Consider the following 17820-nt stretch of genomic DNA (forward strand, 5'->3'; position numbering starts at 1 on the left):
CTATTCTGCTGCTGCTTGGTCTAAAATTTCAGGACTCGGGGTAAAGGAGTTACGTGACAATGAGCTGCTTTTCCTTAAAGCAGTCGATTGGAACCTCTTTGTTGACTATTCCGTTTATGAACGTTGGTCCCAGGTATTATTTGAGTGTGCTAGTGATAACGACGAAAACTCGTTGGATGGGGTCCGACGCACTGCGTGGGTCGACCGGTTCCGCAATATGGACACCAAGGTTTCCCAAACACTGTGGCAACCCCCCACTTCAGTCGAACGTAAGTCTAAAGCTCTTTTCAACAAAAAACGCGGACTTGCTAGTGTTGATGGAGACTATGATGGCGATGATGAAGCAGAGCGTGTGAGAAGATCTACTACAACTTGCACCCAATGCTCTGCAAAAACCAAACGTGCCATTATCTCTACAGCTCCAGTACCTGCTCAGGTTCCGGTATTGTCATCTGTTCCAGTCTCAGTTCCAAGTGCCTCAAACCCAAGTGCCTCAAACTCAGTGGATGCTAATGGAGCTGTGGTTATGAATTCTCACAAAAATGATCCTATTGCTGCTACTAATAATAATACGACTAATATTAATGAGCAAAGTGGTAAAACTTTGCAGAGTCAACATAGTGGTGTGACTGAGCCTGAGCATAAGAGGCTGAAAATCAGACACTTGTTGAATCCAGATTTATCGATAAGCCAGTTGTACCCTGGACATGATCAACTTTCAAGACCCAGTGTTGATAATCTAGCTTCTTCTACTGCTGTTGCCTAATGATCTTTAAGATTGCTAAAAAAAAATGAGATGGTTTTATAGGCGCATGAAAGCAAGTGTCAATTTTATTTATTTATTTTTTTTTTTTGAAGGAAAATGAGTTAGTGGTGTTTTACTGTATATATTTCTACTACCAACCACTACACTTTTTTTTTCAGAAGCACTTGATCTTTCATGGGCCAGCAGGACATTTTTTTTTTTTTTTTTTTTTGTTAAATATCACTGAAAGGCAGGAATAATAATTACTATTAAGAGAGAGAAACCAAGAAGAAGGAGAAGAAGAAACAACAATTAGAAAGTCTTTGAAGAACATGAGACTATCCAATATTTGGAATACCTTTTTTTGCGATTGCTTTACAATGTCCCATAATTGGATAAAATAATTAAGACTGCAGTAGGTATGAGTCATCATCATCATTATCTCTTGACGATGATGATTTAATGTTTTTTTTTTTTTATAATTTTTTTGGGCCTTTTCTTTTTGAATTTGTTCTTTCCATTCTACTCTCTCAATTCTTTGTGTGTGTATATTTCTCTTAAATATATGTTCATATGAATATAAAAACTGACCTTCTTTTTATAAAAAAAAAAAAAAAAAAAGGAGACTCTCATGATAACTTGTTGTATTTCGTCTTTTTAATAAAAAAAAAAACCAAAAAAAAACATGTCCGTTTTAGGCCGAGCAACTTGCCGGAGCCAATACTTTTGTGTTTTATTTAGGATTACTCCGAAATGACTCGTTACTATAACCGATAAAAAAAAAAAAAAAAAAAAAAAAAAAAAAAAAAGAGGAGATGACCTTTTTTTTTTTTTTTTTTTTTTTTTTTACTAATACTTGTCACGTGATGGATTATCGGGATTTAACAAACCCGAGAAGAATGACTCAACACTTTTCTCATCACTTATTTGTTACAATTAAATAGTGTAATTGAACTAGTCACAATAATTTGTAAAAGCATTTGTGAGAATGGCGTATATATATTGCAAGTGAAAGTGTAAGGCTGTGCAGTTTAGTAATGTACCAATATAAATAACTTGGGAAAATACAACAATAATATAAAATAGATTACAGTTGTTGCCGTTTATTTATTTATTTATTTATTTTTTGAGGCATGGATCTTGCCACATGGGGGGTTTTTTTTTTTTTTTTTTTTTTGTAATTACTATATACGTATTATATTGCAATGATGCATATTGTGTAATGTGAGTGTTTACTTGGTCCGGATGGTGCCATGGACCATGTAAATGTTGCAAGCACAATTTGAAAACATCGAGAAGGTAGGGATGGATGATGACGAGATACGGAGATTTTTATTTTTATTTTTCTTTTTCTTTTGAGACGGAAAATGGAAAGAAAGGAAAGAAAAGAAATAAATAAAAGAGATTGTAAAAGAAGGAATTGCGAAAAAAAAGAGTAGACTAAGATGGAAATGATATTGCGATATGAATGAGTTTTTTTATTTTATTTTAAAACAATCAAGAAAGAAAAAAAGTAGAAGCGGGTTTTTAAACAAAATGAGAAAAGAAAAAGAAGAAAGATTTATTTTAAGATTTATTTATTTATTTTTTTTTTTAACAATGATGTGACAGGGAACGGATAAACAAGAAAAGAAAGAATATAATCAATGAGATAAGGATATATATACAAAATTTAAAAGAAAAGAAAGAAGTTTATGACGACTTGTCATCGGGTATTAGCTCGGATTTAGTGGATTTTTCAGAATAATCTATATTGAAATCATTGTATTACTAACGCTAAAAAAAAAAAAGCTCATCTTTGCTCAAATATTACCCGTTGAAGTCTTATTATATAACTGTAAGGATAAGCTATATATATTTTTTTATACACAGACACACATACATAAATGATTGATTTAAACATGATATTGATTAAAAGAAACAATAATTATTAATTTTTTTTAATAATAAAAAAAAAGTTTGTTTGAATCATAAATTCAATTAAACAACTTATTTAATGAATATTATCACATTCAATTAAATGACAAAAAAAAACAAAAAAAACAAACAAGTATTAAAAAGTTAATATAGATTTAAAGATTATTTAAAATCTTTAAAAAGGAAGGGGATTTTTTTTAACAAAAAATATATTAAAAGTCTTTATTAGTAAAAACTATAAAGAAACAAGAAAAAAAAAATAAATAAATAGCAGGAAAAAAAGAGACCAAAGAGTTTTAATTGATTTAATTAAAGATATATATAAGCAATTAAGGTAACTGTCAAACTAGGTATGATTATGATTTATTTAAACAAATACAAGGTCAAAAAAAAACAAAACAACATATCTATTTACAATTAATGAAAAAAAAAATTGCTTCTTTTTATAACAAAGTAATAACCATTTAGATTATAATATTAGTTTTAATTTTACATATTGAAATTGTTTAAATTGACTATAGGTTGTTTAATGTCGTCTCATATTCCTATCAGCTTGGAAATAATGCAACCATAAACTCGGCTCTGTTTACAAAGAAAATAGAAACAATAAAGAATTTATTTGATTAAGTTAATGACAAGTTAGTTATAGATTTAAATATTATAGGTGGGTAATTGGTTTATCTATTAAGATTATCAAGTTTAATGTTCTAGTAAACAGTTTTAAAATATTCTTGATTTCTTTTTATTTTTTTTTTTTTTTTTTTTTTTTTTTTTAAACACTAAGTCAACGATATTCTGGAAGACATTTCAATTTAATTATCAAGTACTACAAACATCTTTTTAATCTTAATTTTAATCAATAAATAAATATTTGCAGTTAAGTTAACAAGGTAAGTCTTTAGAAACATTAAACTAAATATAATTCATTAGAATATGATTGTGATACAGTTTACGACTACAATAAAAAAAAAGTTTACAACAGAAAAGAATTGCTTTTTTGTTTTTAATGATTAGCCTTTTTTTTTTAGTATTTATAGAATGAATTGTTATTGTTGATAAAATGATTTAGAATTGTTTGTTTTAATTAAAAAGGGTTATATATATATACAAGTATAATATATAACGGTTTACTTAGTATCAACACTATTCTTTTTGTTCATCATCTATAAATATTTTGATTTTACAATAAATCTTTAATTTCAATATTTAAATCATCATCAGATCAAATAGAAAAGTATCTTTTTAGCTTAGGAGAACTTATAGTTATAAAGAAAGTGAAAAAATAAATAAATAAATAACCGAATTTACTTAGCTCTTACATTGACTTGTTTTCTTCGTCAATACTTTGATTTTTATTTTTTTTAAACAGTGTACAAAAAGAATTGAAACAAATAAACAAACAAAACATTTTTTACTTTGACTGTTTATAGAAGTTGAAATGTTTAAATCATCGAGTGAGTAAGAATATAACTACAAGGCTAGTTCAACATATATATATTCTTTCATTTTAGACCAAACCATTCAATTAGTTTAATTTGAATAAAAAAAAAAGCTTTATAAAACCATAAATCAATAATTATTGGTTTATTTTTTTTTTCTTTATAGAAGTTTACAATCCTTGTTTTAGGTCAATCCAAGAACTTTAAAGCCACAAGATGGATTCGAATAATCTCTTCGCCACATTGAACTTAACAATTGATTTCCTTTTAGGTTTCCTTTTATTTTTTATTTTTAATTTCAAAGTGTGTGTGTGTGTGTGTGTGTGTTTTTTTTTTAAAAAAAAATGAAATACTATATTTAAATCATTTCTTAAATCTTGGATCCAGATGGTTTGTTTGTTTTGTTGCCTTTGAAAAAAAATTTTTTTTTTTTTTGTCATGAGTAAAGTTTTTGCTAACCCTTTTTTTTTTTCTCTTCTTCTTCTTCTTCATACAACACTCTGGCTTGTTTTTTTTTAGGGCTAGTGTGGCTTGTGTCTCATTTTCGGTATAAGGAATATTATGCATATATATACTTATTATGTATGGCGTATATGTGAATAGTTGTGTATTTTGTGGATAAGTATTTTAAACACTACTATAAATAAAGCCACTTTTTTTTTTGAGAGAGAGAAGAGAAAAGAGAAAAGAGAAAAGAGAAAAGAGAAAAGAGAAAAGAGAAAAGAGAAAAGAGAAAAGAGAAAAGAGAAAAGAGAAAGAATTTTTTTTTCTTTTTTTCTTTTTTATCAAAACCATAGAAAAAAAAACCCCCTAATGATTTAAATGAATATATCAAACGAGTGAAAGGATGAAAAAAAAAAGACTTCAAGGTAAGTGTCTTAAACCAAAAAAAAAAAAAAAACGGTGGACTAAAGAACAATATAGAGTGAGCTTCTAAGCAAATATTTCTAATTGTTTGGGTAATTATTTCATAAAATTTTAATTTTTTTCTTTTTAAATCGTTAAATGTTCAAAATTATTTCTTTTAGAATTCTCAAAACTTTCAAAATTCTACACTATGTTTAATTGAATTCTTAAATATCTTTTAATTATGTTTTTTTTTTCTTGTTTTGACTTTTAAACAAATGCTAAAGAAATCCAAGTAATATTTATAAGTATCTTATACCTTTTTTTTGGACTTTTAATTAACTTGAAAGTTAAGATAACTATAGGCTTGGACTTTTTGTTTTGCATTTTATCAGAACATTTTGAGAAACTTGTAAAAAGAGGCTTCTTAATGATGCTATACATTAACACTCTAGTTTTGACATTAGTTTTATTTCATTTTTTAAAAAAACAACTGACAATATATAACATTATTTTGATCACCAAATAATCTCATTTTGTAGAGCTTTTGTTATTAAAAAAAGCTTAGACAATTTCTAATGATTTGATTAGGAATCTAACCCCAAAAAAACATTTTAGTTTTAATTTTTTTTTTCATGATTAAAGGATTGAAAATTGTTCACGGTAATGCCGATCAAATAGTCTAGTGTTTAACTTATTTTCAGATTCTTATAATTATAAAGCCATTTTTCCCAAAAAAAAAAAATACAACCTTTTCCTGATACTTGAACTAGTTGTCTTTTATCACCAGTTATGTTATGATTGACTTGAGCTATGAATATTTAAAAAAAATTTTTTTGATTAAAAGTGGAATTAAATTAACAATAATAAGGGAGGTGGCACTGTAAAATAAGCCAGTGTTTTTTTAATAAAAAAAAAAGTGGCTTGAACTCTTATTATTATTATTATTATTATTATTTTTTTTTTTTTTTTTTTTTTTTTTTGCTTTGCAATAATAATTTTTTTTATATGTAAATGTTGACGTATTTTTTTCTTCTAGTTTGCTAAAAAAAAAAAAAATTAAATTAAATAATCTGGGTACTATAATAGGTTTAAAATTGTTTTTTTTTTTAAAAAAAAACAAAAAGTGGCTTGAAAGAATATATAAAATATATAAAATAAGAAAGAAACACAAGTGATAGAAAGAGATTCCAGTTGAATTGAAATAAAAGAAGTGTCTTTTTTTACTGAAAACAAATTTCCAATTGAAATGGTGAACAATTGCAAATCATTGGTTTAAAATTAAGCTAAAAATGAGATTCTTCAGTTCAGTTTCAATTATTTTATTTTCTTTCTCTACATTAGAATTAGAGTTATAATTATAATTTCTAATTAAATAAGGCCTTTAAATTACAATTGATTGAAATAATGAGCCATTTAAATAAATACATCAAATAAAAAGATTTAAATTCCGGTTTACGTTTTCCTCTTGTTGTTGTTTTTTTTTTTTTTATTTTTATTAATTTATCTTTATTTTTTGAAAAAAGATTATTGGAAAGAATATATTTTATATTGTGAAAACAAAGGGCGGGTTTTAATTGTGAAAATCTATCATTAATATTTTGGTAAATAAAAAAAAAAAAATTATTTGATTTTTGGATTATTATACCTTTTTGTTAGTTACGGAATCTACATGAAGCCTAGAATAAAGTCTGGGATATAAATTTTTTACAAATATATTATATTATATTAACTGAAAAACTTCTTTTTCTCAATTTTTGTTGTACTTTGGTTTATACAATAGGGACCGTAGAGAGAGAAAAAAAAAACAATCTCACAAGGACTGTTGATTGAAGTTTTGGTAGAGCATTTTAAATTTTTTTGGGTACAAAAAGTGATGAAGATGATTTCTGATGAATAATTTTTTTTTTTTTTGATGAAGTTAAAAAAAAAAAAAAATAAGCGACTTTTAATTTATTACTTTTTATTTTATTTTATTTTTTGTTTTTTATTAAAGTCAGCCACAAAACAAGGCTTTAAATAAAAATTTGTTTTATTTTTATTTATTTATTTTTTTTAGAAAAATGGGGGTTGTGATGTGAATGTTAAAAACTAACTGTTTATGTTTTTTTTTCCCCCCTTCCAAATTGCTGAAAATAAAATAAAATAAAATAAAAAAACATTAAAACATTAAAACATATTTTATAACTTGAATTTAAAATACAAGTCATTTGAGGAAACAAAAAAAAGAAAAAAAAAATCTTTTTTTTTTTGTTGGCTAGAAATCCAAAAAAAATTGAAAAAAATAAAAAAAAGTTTGAAGAAATGACATTTAATCTTGACATTCGCACGCAATTGAGAAGGGGAGAGAATAAATAAAAATTCATATATATATATATATATATATATATATATGTATATATATAATATATAGGTCTTATCAATTGATAATTTTTATTTATTTAAAATAATTTTAAAAAAATTATATATATATTTTTCTTTTATATTCTCAAACTTACCATTTTGATTGAATAATAAATTATTTAGTTTTTTAAAAAAATAAAATAAAAAAAAATAAAAAAACAAGGCCCCACGGTGACGTTTTTTTTTCTTTTTAATAGAATTTCTAGTAAGTCATTTAAATTTTGATTTAGGGCCTGAAAAACAAATAATAATAATAATAATAATAATAATAATAATAATAATAATAATAATAATAATAATAATAATAATAATAATAATAATAATAATAATAATAATAATAATAATAATAATAATAATAATAATAATAATAATAATAATAATAATAATAATAATAATAATAATAATAATAATAATAATAATAATAATAATAATAATAATAATAATAATAATAATAATAATAATAATAATAATAATAATAATAATAATAAATACAATGGGGGGCGGAAGTGGAGTTAAAAGAAAAAAAAATAAATAATGGAACCTTTTTTCGTTTAATATGCGATATACAAAATATACAAAATATATTAAATATATAAAATATAAATTGAGTATATAATTGAATTAATTGTAATTAGATGCCTTTTTTTTTTTTTTTTTTTTTTTTTTTTCTTTTGGTTTAAATATCTGCCAATCATAATTTTTTTTTTTTAAAAAAAGTAAACAACCTACAAACATAAACATCATTTGAATATTTGGTGCAGTTATCGATGAAGATATATATAAATATATATATAGATGCCAAGGAAATATGATTATAATGAAGGAAATGGGAGGGGGTTTTTTTTTTTCATTTAGTGGATAGCAATATCTAAATGATTAGAAGATGATTTAAATATTTAATTAATAGAATGAAAGAGAGAAAGAGAGAAAGAGAAAGAAAAAAAAAGAGACGTCATTTGATTGTAAAATAAAAGAAAAAAAAATAGATATTAATAGTTAAAATATGCCAAAGCTTAGGTTAAATTGTATTCAATGATGTATATCGTTTCAAAGTTGGTATACATTATAATAATAAAAGACAAAAGAAACCCATTTTTAAAGAATGATAATATCAATTTTATATTTTATTTTTAAACCCAAGTTTTTTTATTTTATAACATGATTATAAAAATTATTTTTTTTAAAAAAAAAAAAAAAAGGAAAGAAAATATACCTTAATATTATATTCCTTCTTTCTTACCATTTCCCTCTCCTATTATCAATAAAAAATAAATTTCAATCAGACAATTCTTTTTATAATTGAACGCACACAATTGGGATCAGATATTTTGCAAACTCACAGAGGAAGTGAAATGAAGAGGGGAAAAATAGAGAAATGAAAGAGCACAAAAGAAAGAAAAAAAACGATAACTAGAGGGACACCAATAGATTTTTTCTTTATATATATCTTTACACTTAACGTTCAATTGTAAAAAGAAAAAAAGAAAAAAAGAAAAAAAGAAAAAAGAATTATGAAGTTTTTTTTTTTTTTAGAATGAATACATTTATATGTGTATATATACTTGGCATATCTAATACTGTAGTATGAAACAAAAAAACTATATGATGTATTAGTAACTTTGATTGCTAAGTTCGGGTTTTTTTGTTTTTTGTTTTTTGTTTTTTTTGTTTTTTTTGTAGTAATAGACATAATAGACATACTAGGGAAAAAAAAACTCTATCTTGAGTTGAGCCGGCACTCGGAGTTAAAGAATAGGTTTTTTTTTTTTTTTTTTTTTTTTTTTTTTTTTAAACTACAATCCATGGAGACAACGAGAACGAGTCACTTGATTTTATTTTTATTTTTATTTATTTTTTTTGAGTCATTGGGTTGTAAAGCACCTACAGTAACAAGAAAGAATAATAATAATGATAAAACTTTGTTTTTTTTTTTTATCTATATAGTCCTTTTTTTTTTTTCCCCCCTATAAAGCCATAAGATTATTAAGTATTTTTATTCCGAGGCAACAAAATAACATCAACATCAACAACAACAATAGCAATTGACTGTGGCACATATATATATCACTGCAATAATAGTCTTCTTCTATAAGAAAAAATGTGATATGGGAAGTTAAACTTATGGGTGAAAATACATTTCATTTCAAAAAAAAAATGCCGTCATAGAGGAAGAAATGATGTCTTAGTTAACAGGGGGGACAAAAAAAAAAAAAAAAAAAAAAAAAAAAGAAGGGAGAGGGTAAAATAATGGTGGGACATAAAGGATATAGAATTACAATTAGCAAATTGTTTTTTTTTTTAACCAATGATAAACCAAAGAATGACTTAAGAAATGGCTACAAAACTGGCAATAATTTGTTTCACTTTTGGAAATAATAAGAGAGTCTTTATTTTAATTTATTTTAATTTATTTTAATTTATTTTAATTTATTTTAATTTATTTTCTTCTTTGAGAATGGCTTGTGCTTTTGTTATTTTAAAAAAAAAAATATAGCCAGCTAAGAAGAAAGCCTAGAATGGATGTATAAATCAAGAATAGCCACTCATCAGTGGCTGCTTTTTTTTTTTTTCTTTTGAAAACGAGGTTCACCATCCACTTTACAATGTGCCGTCGGTGTATAACTTGAGTAAGTATTATTATTATAATAAATAATAAGAAAAAGACTACATTTATTATTATTATTATGGTATTAAAAATGCATATATATATATATATATATATCATGAAGAATTGCGCCATTTGATTATATCTTTAATGGGATTAAATATATATATATATATAATTTTTTTTTTCGTTTCTGCCAGTGCACAGTTATATATATATATATATATAGATAGAGACTGTGAGAGTGCAGAGTTTAAAAACGGGATATAAATGAATGTAGATGGTTAGTGATGACGATAAGTGCAGTTTTTTTTTATTTTTTTTTAAGTATTTGTTGTTGATGTTGATGATAATAATAATTGATGGTATATAATAAATGATAGATGAATATACATAGAATGGTGTGTGGATGGTGGGGGCTAGTAAGCAAAATCACCCAACATCACGTTTTTTGGCGTTATGGCTAAAAAAAAAAAAAAAAAAAAAAAAAAACTATGTACGGCTGAAGTTACTTCAGGGCGAGAGGTTTAAATTTTTTTATTTTTTTATTTTTTTTTTTAAGCTTTAATACTGATTGATCAATTATTTAGAAAAAAAAAAAAAATTGAATTGAATTCAATTAGAAATTTAAAAATTTTTAAAAATCAAATTCAATGAATATATATTTTATTATTAATTATTTAAATATTGAATAAAGAACTTTTCAAATAGATTTTGTTTATTTATTTAAATTTTTTTTTTTTTTTTTTAAAGACTTATTTAATTCCTCCATTTTTTTATGCAATCTTTGTGGGGACTTTTTGGTGGGTAAAGTAAAAATTATTTTTTTTTTTTTTTTTTAAACTTTTCTTTTTTTTTTTTTTTTAGTCTTTAAAATAAAATAAAATAAAATATATAAAATGGTGAAGAAACACTTGAAATCACATCATCGCCAACTTAAATGTTGCAAGAACGGGTGAAATTGCCCAATTTTATTGATTTTTACCACTATCACTACCACCACTCATCAACCCTTGGACAAAACTTCAATTAATTTTTTTATTTTTTTTTTTTTTTTTAACAGCAAAACTAATCACATTAAAACTATTTTTTTTTTTATCTTTATAGATTAATTATTATTATTATTATTATTATTATTATCATATATATCAAATTTTTTTTTTTTAAATAAATTCTTAATAGTACTATTAATCATTGTTTTATACATATATATCATCACATAAAAAAACAAACAAACATACCCACTTATAACTTTACTAAACAAAAGTAAAGAGAAAGAAAAAAAAAAGAAAGAGATAAATTTATCTCTTTTGATTTATTTATTTCAACAACTTTTTTTTTTAATTCTTTATTTTGAGTTTACTTTTCCATATAGTCACAATAATTATCAATTGATCTTAAATTTTGATATTAACCATTTTCATATCATTTATTTTTGATAAAAAAAAAAAATCCTTCTCCTCATAGTACCTTAAAACGACTAAAGGACTAAAAGACTCAAAGAAGAAGAAAAAGAAAAAAAAAAAAAATTCGAATGAAAAAATAACGGATTTTCAATTTTTTTTTTTTTTTTTTTATTAATTTATTAATTTATTTTATTAATAAAATAAAATAAAATCCACCTTCCCCCCCTCTCCTTCTCATCATCCATTGTTCTTTTTAAAAGGATTCTGGCGTTTTTCCATCATTCATCAACATCATTCATTAACTCATCTTTAATATTATTTATTATTTATTTATTTTATTATTATTATTATTATTATTTATTACTAGGGGGGGTTTTATTTTCTATTTTTATTATTTATTTTCTATTCATTTCTTTCTCTTCTTTTCTCTTTCTTCCACTTTTTTTTTTTTTTTTTTTTTTTTTCACAGTCTTTATTGGATCAGAATTTTCATTTATTTAAAGAAAAAAAAAAGTTTATTTATTTATTTTTCAATCTTTTTCTCTTCTCTTCTCTTCTCTTCCTATTTTTTTTTTTCTTTTTAGTTGATCTTTATAAATTCCTGTTATCTTGAAAGAATCATTCTAAATATCAAAAACCTTTTTTTTTTTTTTGTGTGTGTTATATATGTGTGCCTAATTACTAAGTGGCCTCCCATATATATATATACATACAAACATCTCTAGTCGATAATAATATTTCTCCAACAATATCTAATATATAAACACCATGAAAACTAGGCTTTAATCAAACCTTTTTAAAAAGAACTCACATCAAAAAAAAAAATAATAATAATAAACAATCTTTATATAAAGTATCATAATCTTCATAACCTTCATTCATTCTCTCCCCTAATGAATGATCTCCCGCCTGACAAGCCGGAACTCAACTATACAGATACCACAAACAATATCCAGTACCTCGATAACACTACTTCCAAAACTTCCACCGATAACACAACTTCTGATCTTCAATCTTCTTATCCCATCATTAGCTCTTCTATAAACCATTCTGATAACCTATACAACTTTCAAAACCAACATCCTAATCACATCATCCCGGAACACGGTGCAATGCTGCTCGACCTGGAATACCATGCTCACAATAACAACTCATCATCCACCACATCTTCTGCAACTTCACCTTCTTCTAGCATTTACTTTAATTCTCATCTCACTCCATTGTCCTCTTCATCATCATCATCATCTCCATCAACAACAACAACTACATCAACTACAACAACTCATTTCCCATTCCCACTCGCTGGACCTTCAACACAATCAATATCTTTCCAAAACTTATCATCAGCATCCCCTTCTGCATTTTCTCGTAACGTCTATGGTGATACCAGTTCGTTTGTCATGAATAAAAGAGGAATCGGAACAGGCATGCGTTCAAGTACTCCAAGTCGGCTTATCGGTAAGTTTTGTTTTTTTTTTTTTTTTTTTTTAAAAAAAAAAATTAAAAAATTTAATTAAAAAACCAATATCTCATCTAACTTCTTTTTCTCAATCATCATCATCATCATTGTGTAAATATACACATTTGTTGATATTTTATCTAAATTTTTTTTTCTTTTTTTTCTATTTTATTTTTTGTTTGTTAGACAAGGGCAAAAATAGAAAAAACCCATTTTCGAAACCTCCAAATAGTCCAAGTGACGATACTTTTTCAACTCCGCCGCCTTTACCACAGTCACCGCCGGCGCCACAGTCTTCATCAGTAAAAAAAATCATAACTCTCACATCTTCTAGCAATGATTCCTATCAGGGTCCTGCTTCGTCCACACCCAGCGTTGAGCCTTTATTGGATGAAAAAATTTTTGCGCATGTAGGAGTAACAAGCCACAATCTCAAAGGCTCCTCCCCTATCCCCACCACCACCACAACAACAACAACAACAACAACAACAACCAAAACCACCACCACCATAAATAACAACAATACTGCTGCTGCTGCTATTAAAACTTTTACACCCACTACCTCCAACAATCATAAAAATATTGCTAGCAGTACCTCAAATATTCGCCATGGATCATCTGCTGAGATTCTTGGGAAACCTCCGGACGGGAAAAGTATCGACTCATCTTTGCAAAATTCTACTACTGAAATTTCTACTACTGGCGTGACTTCCAATAATTTGAGTAATACCAAACATCCTTCTACTTCCTCTTCTTCATCGACATCTTCTTCCTCATCTTCATCATCATCATCATCATCATCTTCTTCTTCTTCTTCTTCTTCTTCTTCTTCTTCTTCTTCTTCTTCTTCTTCCGCATCTTCAACATCTTTAACATCTTCTTCTACCTCTTCACTTTTACAAGATTATGCTTCTTCTTCTTCCCCTCCACTTTCCAACTTGACTTTCCTTCCCTTTCCTTTAGTTCAAACAACACAACCTTCTTCTATCTCTTCTACAACCTCTTCTACTCGAACAGTCCCCAGAAATAAAGATACAAGTGACGAGAATAATCAATCACCTTCTATTGATAATAGTTCATCATCATCATCATCTTCTTCTTCTTCTACATCATCTTCTTCCTTTTTACCAAGTTTAGAAAATACTTGGGTTTTGGATACTCTCATCTCAGGCATGAATAACAACTCTACAAGTGGGGCCGATTCAGACCCAATTGCTTCCGAAAATATCCAGCAGCAAGATTCAAGCACCCCAACAATCCATCCAACAATCCCAGATCATATACCCTCTTCTTCCTCTTCTTCCTCTTCCTCTACGTCTACAACTGCTGCTCCGTCTTCTAATCCATCTCTACTTTCAATTAACCCTTTCCTTGATTTCCTTTCAACAACTACTCCTCCACCTCCTTCTTCATCTTCATCTTCATCGCTACCTCCTTCAGCTACTGCTCCAACATTTAATGTATCTTGGAAACGTTCCAGAAGCAATGCAACTCCTTCATCATCATCATCTTCTTCATCAACTTATGCTGCAAACATTCAACAATTCCTCAACCAGTTAAATGAATCCCCAGAATCATTTGAAAGCGATTTGAGTCCTGAAGACAGTACTAAAATTCAACGACATGGTACTTCATTTTCAAGTTATCATTCAGAACCTGCAACATCTCCATTTGTTGTTCCTGTAACAACATCTTCCTCTGCATCTCCTCTGGCTTCCGTCTTAACTTACCCACTCTCGGGTCCAGACGTCTCACCTCATAGAAGGTCTTCCTCAGCTTTTACAAATATGGTCCATCAATCCATCATGGGCAAAAACATTCAAGGAGCTCAAAATATTTCTCCTGCATCTACTGGTGAGCTTGTATCCCCTCCTGCTGCTCAAAATTCTCCTCTGGCATCAACTCCAAGCATTTCTCCAAACCTTACTTCTCACCAAGGATTGGTTGTTTCTGCTTCTTCTTCAACTCCATCTTCTACTGGTCCTAGTGGTGCAATTGCATCAACTCCAAGTGAAACTGGCACTCCAGAAGACTCTCGAGTGTCAATTCTACGCTCGTCTTTCCAAGTGAAAAATGAGGCTTCTATAAATTCGCCTCAATCTTCTTCTTCACCAATTACTACAGTCCCAAGTCCAACATCTTCTCTAATAACTGCAGCATCAACTTCTCCTCAAATCCGAAGCGATACCATTGTTTCAGGTACTACCGGTACCAGTGTTGCTACAACAGCTGCAGGTGTTGCGGCAAACGCACAAAAAATCTTCAAGTGCCCTCAGTGTCCGTTATCATTCCGCAGAAATCATGATCTCAAACGTCATGTCAAGATCCATTTGCCTGTGCGTCCATATACTTGCTCGCTTTGCGAAAAGGCGTTTAATCGCAAGGACGCACTGCGGAGACATCTTTTATCTAACGCGTGCAGGAAACGACCAAATAGAAGGCCTGTAACTGCAGCGGCAGCAGCAGCAGCAGTTGCGGCAGCAACAGCAGCTTCTTCTTCTTCTTTATCGATGGTGACTGGAAAGGTTGGGAATAACAGCGAGGGGTCTTCTGCCACATCAACAAGTTCAAATTCTGCAGGGCTGGGATTACAAGAAACTGTGGCGTCTGCAGCAACAGCCACAATCTCAACACCATCTGGAGCCAATGTGAATTCGTCACCGTCGCCCACCAGTGTACAAATGGCACCGAGCCCGCTGGCAACTGCACAAGGATTTCCACAGAGCATTTTGGGAACCACCGACTTTGACCTGACGCCCATTCTAACACGTACTGGTGCTGTAGCAGCTTCTAGTGGTGGTGTGCTTAAAGATGGGTACAATTTTAAAAGCAGCATTAGTAGTAGCGATAACAATAGTGACAACTTAAGTGATGGTAAAGATAAGGGCAGGAGTAGCAAGGGTGGCATTGACCAAAACTTGTGGAACTCACTTATGAACCACCTAGCAACAGGAATGCTTGAGTATCGTCAAGGTAGCAGCGGTGCACCATCGTTATCATCAACATTATCATCTACAGGTCCCAAGTTTCTTTCAAGGAAAGATTCTCCTGGGGGCCCTTCAGATGCATTTAAAAACCATCGCTCATTGTCATTGCCCATTTCAGTAGAAGCCGCTGCTGCTTCCAAACATCATTCGTTGTCTCTTCCTGAAACATTGGAGAGTGCGCAAGCTACAGCAGCAGCTGGAGCATCTGATAATAATAATAATAATAATAATAACAATAACAATAACAATAACACTCATGCGGCCGAGTTGGGCAACAATCATTTGCCAAGCCAGCTGCGCAAAACTCACACAACAACAACTAAATCATCAGTTGTTTCTGAGTACATGGATAGTCTGACGCGGGCACGAGTCACAGCTAACAATTCAAATTTAGGCTCTGGAACTCTACAATCAACAAGCCAAGGAGACAATATGCTTGGCCGTCATTCGCCTTTGGCAGGTAGTGTTAATGCCCGGTCAATCCTAGAATCGCCAGAGCAGGCAGACATTGCCGGGATCCTTGATGATTTCATTGATCCCTCATTATCGCAAATTCTTGGATTAGACTTGACTCAAAGTCAGTCTTCTTCTTCATCTTTTGCAGCAGCAGCAGCTGCTGCTGCTAGTGGGAATACTTACTTGCACAGCCAGCACCCCCTTGGACCCAGTCAGTATCATGCAAACGTTTCGTCTCAATCAAATGCAAATATAACCATGTCTGCAAACATTGATCCAGCAATCCAAAGCCTGACACAACAGATTGAGCAGCAGATGCATCAACTTGTGCGAGGTGAAGGAGGAGGAGGAGGGAGTGGTAGTAGTAATTCTGCTGCTGATACTGCTGATGATTTACAATTTGGAGAGATTGATGCTGAAATGATGCGATTATTTCAAGAATCTGCTCAAATGTATGCACCATCAGCTACTGGAACAGTTCCAGGACAATCTTCTTCTTCAGCTGTGGTTGTGGGGGTTGAGTCATTAGATAAAGATATAGAAGGCGATTTTTTCATGAAAGATGTGTGAAGACAAATACTTTTAAAAATTTAAATAGACTATAATGTGAATACTTCAAATTAATGAATGAATACAAAAAAAAAAAAGAAAAAAAAAAAAAAGAAAAAAATAATAATGATAGAAATATAAAAACGAATCAAGATTTTTGATTTTTTAGTGGTAAATTTGTATATATATATATTAAATTTCTGTTTTGGGAGAGAGCGTTGATATTAAACATTATTTTAATAAAAAAAACATATACACACACACTGAAAATGCCACAAATTCAATCAAAAATAGGGGAGGGGAGGGAAAAAAAAAAAAAAAAAAAAAAAATTGGTTGCCGTTATATGCAAGTGTCCCAAAGTGGTATTGAAATACTAAAAAAAAAAAAAAAAAAAAAAAACTATATGGGAAAACAAATTTTTTTTTTTTTTTTGGGTATATTTAATTTCAACAAATCAAAAAATAAAGATGTTTTTTAAATTAATTTTTTAATTTTTTAATTTTTTATTTTTAAAATGGTTTTAAATTTTAAACAAATTTCCCTCTTTAAAACCCACCCTCCCCCCCAAAATTAAAAAAAAAAAATATGAAATATAAAAATAAAAATAAAAATAAAAAAAAAAACTGTTCCGTTCATTGCGCCCACTTTATTCCAATTATTTCTTTCTTTTCCTTTCTTTTCTTTTCCTTTTTTTTTTTTTTGTTCTTCTCATATAAATAAAATTATTATTGTAAATTAACCTCAAAAAAAAAAAAAAAAAAATCAATTTTTAGTATTTTTACCAGTTAGGTTCATAATAAGAAGAAAAAATAAAAAACTAAAAAAATAAAAAAAATAAAAAAAATAAAATAAAGGCACCTGGGAATTTTGACAAATGAAAAAACAAGAAAAAGAAAAAAGCCATTTATTTTATTTTATTTTATTTTTTTTAATTCATAGTAAATAAAATGCTTTCTCTACACTTTTTCTTTTTTCTAAATAAATAATCTTCTTCTCTTTAAAAATTT

The 17820-nt window shown here is 28.1% G+C and overlaps 2 protein-coding genes across 2 annotated transcripts in view; both read left to right on the forward strand.

The window, feature by feature from the left end:
* SAPINGB_P006408 (uncharacterized protein) overlaps positions 1-766 on the forward strand; it is a gene marked incomplete at both ends in the record, with an annotated part of 1389 nt that extends 623 nt beyond the window's left edge. Inside the window, one exon of the mRNA XM_032001119.1 lies at positions 1-766. This exon is cut by the window's left edge and continues 623 nt beyond it. Coding sequence (XP_031857010.1) covers positions 1-766 — 766 coding nt within the window.
* An 11488-nt stretch (positions 767-12254) lies between these two features.
* Positions 12255-16833, forward strand: SAPINGB_P006409 (uncharacterized protein; the record flags this gene model as incomplete). The annotated part of the gene is made up of 2 exons (XM_032001120.1): positions 12255-12819; positions 13007-16833. The coding sequence occupies 2 exons, from the start codon at positions 12255-12257 to the stop codon at positions 16831-16833; spliced, it is 4392 nt and encodes a 1463-aa protein (XP_031857011.1).
* Positions 16834-17820: the final 987 nt, after the last annotated feature.

Source organism: Magnusiomyces paraingens (genome assembly GCF_902498895.1).
Source record: "Magnusiomyces paraingens strain CBS 517.90 genome assembly, contig: contig5, whole genome shotgun sequence".
In the NCBI taxonomy this organism is placed as follows: Eukaryota; Fungi; Ascomycota; class Dipodascomycetes; order Dipodascales; family Dipodascaceae; genus Magnusiomyces; species Magnusiomyces paraingens.